At 43.7% G+C, this 6068-nt stretch overlaps 1 protein-coding gene across 1 annotated transcript in view; it reads left to right on the top strand.

Moving 5' to 3' along the window:
- Positions 1–6: 6 nt before the first annotated feature.
- The window catches only part of Prdm4 (PR domain containing 4), a 25707-nt gene continuing 19645 nt past the window's right edge, over positions 7–6068 (top strand). Inside the window, exons 1-2 of the mRNA XM_013024815.1 lie at positions 7–95; positions 4465–4598. Of these exons, the coding sequence (XP_012880269.1) occupies positions 85–95; positions 4465–4598 (145 nt within the window). The 5' untranslated portion in view covers positions 7–84. The remainder of the gene's footprint in view (positions 96–4464; positions 4599–6068) is intronic.

Below are 6068 nucleotides of genomic sequence, written 5' to 3' on the forward strand. Positions count from 1 at the left end.
GTAGCACGTGACGCCGGACGCGCCGCCTGATGCCGCGGCCCCGCCGCCCCAGCGCTGCTTTCTCCGACGCCCGGCCGCGAGCAGATGCATCACAGGTGCGTGGGGGCGCGCGGGACGCGGCCCGGGACCACCGAGAGGGTTGCGGGGGGGGGTGATGTGCAACGAGGCTTTGGGTCCCCAAGGCCACGACAGAAACGTCCCGGAGCTGGGGTTGGGTTGGAGGGTAACGCTCTTCGTTCATCGTGGTTGACCTCTCTCGGGTCACACACGACAAGTCATCTCGGGTGACAGCCTTTTCCTAGGTCGACGTGTTATTTCGTCGTCGATTCCCTCAATCAGGAAAACGTCGTCTCTTTTTCTTTTTTTTAACGTCATCGTCGTGCTTCACCTGGAGTTTGGCAGGAACGGTAGGCTCGAAGGATTAGGTTAAGAGTTCTTAATTCTTGCAAGCTTTCATATTAAACGAAAATAAAGAAAAAAGTGTGCGAGTCTGTGTGTGTGTGCGCGCGCGCGTGTGCATGTGCATGTGCCAGTACTGGGGGCTTGAATTCGGGGCCAGGTCACTCTCCCATAGCATCACTCAAGGCTTTTCGCCCCACCACTTGAGTTACACCTCCCTTCTAGCTATTAGGTGGTTAAGCGTTGGGAGAAATGGAGGAGAAAGGAAGGAAATAGGCCGGATTCCATCATTCCACAGGCGAGGACAGTTTATTGAGATAGAGCAGCAAGGGACGCAGCCTTCCTGCGGGCTTGGAGACTGTGAGCTGGGCTTTATGAGAATCTGAGCAAGAAGGTTAATGAGAAAGCCAGGTAGTTGGGAGCTTTTTGGTTGGGCCCACAGTGGAATGAGTACAGCTGGGCTTGCCCAGTTGTATTGCTATGCATACCTGGGGTCTTGCCTAGTGTCTGTATGTGCCCGGGACAATAGGGTGAGGTTAATTCCTTCATATTCCAGCTTTGGAAAAGTAGAAAGAATGGTTAAAGAGGAGGCAAGTCCTTCTGTAAGAGATTAGGATTTCTTCCTGGGTTGGCTTCAAACCATGATCTCAGCCTCTCCCCAAGCAGTTTAGGACTAACAGGTATGAGCCACCAGTGCAGGACTGACATTTCTTTTGGAGATGGAGTTTTACTGTGTAGCCCAGATTGCCCTCAAATTCACTATCCCCTTGTCTCCACCTCCTGGGATTATGGTTGTGCACCACCACACTAGCGTCCCCCAAGCTTCCATTGTTTAAAGTGCCATGCCAGTACAGTATAGAATTCTGCATGTAATGTCAATGGCTGTTACTGCAGAATCCTTTCAAAAGCTGTATGTTTAGAAGAATTAGGAGGCTAAAACACAAATTGGTTGAAATTACTGAAATTTATATTTTTCAGAGTGACTGCATTTTGCTTAGCTGCCTCTTTTATTCCAAGAAAGAGATGTGAGATAAACAGCTAGCAATGGTTCCACAGGTTGGCTAGAAGCTAAACCGTAGGAGAATAGAGGAAATGATTTTTATCAGAGATGAGTAAAAGGAGAGGACTTAGTATCTTGACTTTAGCTTTTCTTGCAAGCTGGCTTCTGAGATTCCCTTATGAGGAGGGAGTTAGGATTGAACTTTGGAATGGGAAGTCTCAAGAGGATCCTAATGTACATTCCCTTCCTCTGCCTGTAGGATGCTAGTTACCTTTGGTTTCTATCTGCTGAGGTCATCACATTTTAGGGACTCACAGCAAAGCAGCAATCTGCTGAGCTGCTGGCTTTAAACTCTCGTTTGAACTGGTTTGAATAAAAACATTTTGATTTTGAGATTCAGTACACAGATGAATATTCAGGAAGGTTCAAAATGGAAATTGAAGTTAAAAACTTTGATATTTACTTTAAAAAAAGTTATTTTAACAAATTTCTTGTAGTTCATTGGCTCCAGTGATTATTTTAGATAGGATTGCCCCTATAAAAACTTATAAAAGTCTCGTAAACCAGTTGAAGACCAGAAACTCAACACTAAGTTAGCCTGCAGATGCCTTATGGTAGCTTATGGCTTCTTTGGGCTATAGGAGTTTTGCATTCTTTAATAGAATAATAAAAATGTATGTATGATGTACTTCATTTGCTGTGTGGCTTTAGCTTTTTTTTTTTCTGGTAAGGATAATGGATTTTATATTGCTCCATCCAATTAAAATCTTATCAAAACACCTAGTCTGGGCTGGAAAGGTGGCTCAGTGGTAGAATGCTTGCCTCTCATGCATGAGGCCCTGGGTTTGATTCCTCAGCACCACATAAGCAGAAAAAAAAACCCGGAAGTGGTGCTGTGGCTCAGTGGTAGAGCACTAGCCCTGACCTGAAGAGCTGAGGGACAGCACCGAGGCCCAGAGTTCAAGCCCCACGGCCAAAAAAAAAAAAAAAAGAATCCTAACTCTGCTTCTGACTAGTTATGGGATCTTGAGTCAAGTTTCTTAGCCCAAGTTTCCTCAGGATTAAGAATGTCTGTCTTAAAATATGAGGATTAAGAGAGAGATGTAAATCATGTAAACCAATGCATTATATATGGCAAGGTACAGCATGTGTACCTATTACTAGTTTCATGTTGACTGATGTCATTGCTGTTTTTCAGAATTAAAAACCTGTTATTTATTTTTGTCAGTCGTGGGGCTTGAACTCTAGGCCAGGGCACTGTCCCTCAGCTCTTCAGCTCAAGGCTAGTGCACTACTTCTTGAGCCACAGCGCCACTTACGGTTTTCTAGTGGTTAATTGGAGATAAGAGTCTTATGGATTTTCTTGCCTGGGCTGGCTTTGAGCAGTGATCCTCAGATCTCAGCCTCCTGAGTAGCTAGGATTACAGGTGTTAGCCACCGGTGCCTGACTTAAAAACCTATTTAAGTATGCTTCTATTGTGTAGCTCCTTTTGATTCGTCTCCCTTGCTGCTTCCCATCCCTGCCCAGCCCCCTGTACCTGGTCAATGTACTGTCTACCATATAGCCTTAACCCAGCTGCTCCATGTACCCTAGCACATAGAGAAGATGTGTCACCATGATGCCAAGTAAGCACTAGAGGTCATTAGAGACCTACTTAAATACTTGCTGGCCAGCCTCTTTAAATGATGATTATGATGACAGTGCCTAAACTCTCACTATAATCCAGTTCTTTTTTTTTTTTTTTTTTGTCTTTCGTGGGGCTTGAACTCTGGCTTGGGTGCTGTCCCTGCGCTCTTCAGCTCAAGGCGAGCGCTCTATCCCTTGAGCCACAGTGCCACTTCGGTTTTCTAGTCGTTTATTGGAGATAAGAATCTCACGGATTTTCCTGCCTGGGCTGGCTTTGAACCGTGATCCTCAGATCTCAGCCTCCTGAGTAGCTAGGATTACAGATGTGAGCCACCAGTGCCCGGCTTCAATCCAGTTCTTTTTGATAATAGCTTCCAATAATGGCTTGCTCAGGTCAGTATTACTTTTATGCTCTAGATGTTTTTAGTGTACTTTAAGATAGATTGCATAGGGAAGGTGATTGATTCTTCAGTCCTCATGGACTGTGTGTCTTATAACTTTGGTGCGTTAAAACCATTTTGGCAGTGCTTTGTGGGAAGTCTTGGGCTGTCACTGAATTGTGCTGCTTTGGCGCATGTGCCCAGCCTCATGAACCTTAGTTTCCTTATCTGCCTTATTTTGCCGATGTTGTCTGAGGATTTGAAGGACATTTTTTTTTTTTTTTTGGTCATGAGGCTTGAACTTTGGGCTTGGGCGCTGTCCCTGAGCTCTTCAGCTCAAGGCGAGCGCTCTACTGCTTGAGCCACAGCGCCACTTCTGGTTTTTTTTCTAGTGGTTTATTGGAGATAAGAGTCTCATGGACTTTCCTGCCCGGGCTGGCTTTGAACTGCAATCCTCAAATCTCAGCCTCTTGAGTAGCTAGGATTACAAGCATGAGCTGCTGGCGCCTGGCTTGAAGGACATTTTAATAAAGTTACAACAAAACTTACATAGTGAACCTTGATATCGATGAGATTATATTAAAGTACTAAACCTTAGGGGAAATACAGTGCTTCACACCATTGATGATATTGATGAGACCCAGTATCACCTTAACTGCTGATAAAAGAGATGAGTTCGTTTTTGCATAGTTTTAAACAAAGTGCCTAAAAAAAAAACTACCAATATGAAGTAATAAGCTGTTAGAGACAATAACTATTGAGATCAAAATGCTGGATAATTTAAAAACAAACTGTGTTTGCCAGTGTGCTGTATAGATTGTGGACTTTGCTTTGGGTAGTGTCTGTCACTGCTGTATGACACTGACATGAGTTATAAACCTCTGTTTCTGTTTCCTCTAGAGAGAATAGGATATCAGCCATCTCAGAGTTGTGACCTCCAAAATGAGTAGTTGATCAGATTCAGTCCCTCCATCCCTACAAATTCAGACTCTTGGATAACTTAATGGAATCACTGAGGTAATTTTTTTGTTTAACTGATTGTGTGTGCTCTTTCCTAGGATGAATGAAATGAACCTGAGCCCAGTGGGGATGGAGCAACTGACTTCATCCTCTGTGAGCAATGCCTTGCCAGTCTCAGGAAGTCACCTGGGCTTGGCTGCCTCCCCCACTCACAGTGCCATCCCTGCCCCAGGTAGGTGGTAAGGGAGAGTTACCACATTTTCTGATCAGTTCTGCACACTTCTAAGGGTGGAAGAGACAGGCAGGTCTGAAGGCAGTACCACATTGCTGGCATGGAAGAAAAGTTTTAAAGCCTTCCAGAGTTCTAATAGTAGTAGCAGGTTTTTTCTTTTTTCTTTTTTTTTGTCATCATAGGGCTTGAACTCTGGGCTTGGGCCCTCTTGCTCAGCTCAGTTCAAGGAAAGAGCTCTACCACTTGAGCCACAGCGCCACTTCTGGTTTTCTAGTGGTTATTTGGACTCACAGACTTTCCTGCCCAGGCTGGCTTTGAACCACAATACTCAGATCTCAGGATCTGAGTATTGATCTCAGCCTCCTGAGATCTGAGTATATAGGCATGAGCTACCGGTGCCCGGCTTTTTTTTTTTTTCTGATAGTTTTTTGTTTTGTTTTGTTTTTTTAAACTTTGCATGTTATTTGGGCTTAACCACTCATCTGGTTCACACCTTGGCACAGTGTCCCTGGGTTAATAGAAGACAACCAGTTAAACTTACTCATTAGTTCCCAAAGCATGGGGAATTGGGCCTCATTTTTTCACTAAGTTTGAAACTGAGCAATTACAAGTTTGCCAGGTCAGAAATTGTGGAAGGCAAGGTAGCTTTATCAACCAGAGAAAGATGCAAATTTGTTCTAACCCTTCATTGTACTTTATAAACCTCTTCCTGTCTAGTTTTACTTTCTTTCTCTATTGAAATGTAAAAGATATGAGTAAGCAATTGACTCTGAAGGGTGTATTGCATTATAATGTATTAGACTTTACCAAACTAGTTGTTAATGTTTGAAGTTATTTTAAATTAATCCATAAGATGTTTGAATAGCTCTCCATGGAGAATTACCTATTAAATTAGTAAAGTACCGTGCAGCAATTGACAATCTTTATTGAAACTAAAGTCTCTTTATTTTCAAGTTTCTACAAAAGAGTTTTTTCTTTTTGTGATAGTCTCAGAGTCCATATGTTGTATCTAAGATTTTTTTACTCACAGTGAGCATTTGACCACTTGAGCCACAGCTCCACTTCCAGCTTTTTATTGATTAATTGGAGATAAGAGTCTCACAGACTTTCCTGTTGGGGCTGGCTTTGAACCCCAATCCTCAGATCTCAGCTTCCTGAGTATGTAGAATTACGGATGTGAGCCACCAGTGCCCAGCCTCAAAAGAAATTTTAAGTTAGTTGTTAACCTGTCTGAATGCCTAAGTACCTTTTAGGCATTCCTTTTAGTAGAAACTCTTGTTAAGGAGAAAAAGCCGCAGGGTGCCGGTGGCTCATGCCTGTAATCCTAGCTACTCAAGAGGCTGAGGTCTAAGGATTGCCGTTCAAAGCCAGCCTGGGCAGGAAAGTCTGTGAAACTCTTATCTCCAATAAACCACCAGAAAACCGGAAGTGGAGCTGTAGCTCAAGTGGTAGAGCGCTTGCCTTGAGCTG

The sequence above is a fragment of the Dipodomys ordii genome, unplaced genomic scaffold, assembly GCF_000151885.1.
Source record: "Dipodomys ordii isolate 6190 unplaced genomic scaffold, Dord_2.0 Scaffold79, whole genome shotgun sequence".
Classification (NCBI taxonomy): Eukaryota; Metazoa; Chordata; class Mammalia; order Rodentia; family Heteromyidae; genus Dipodomys; species Dipodomys ordii.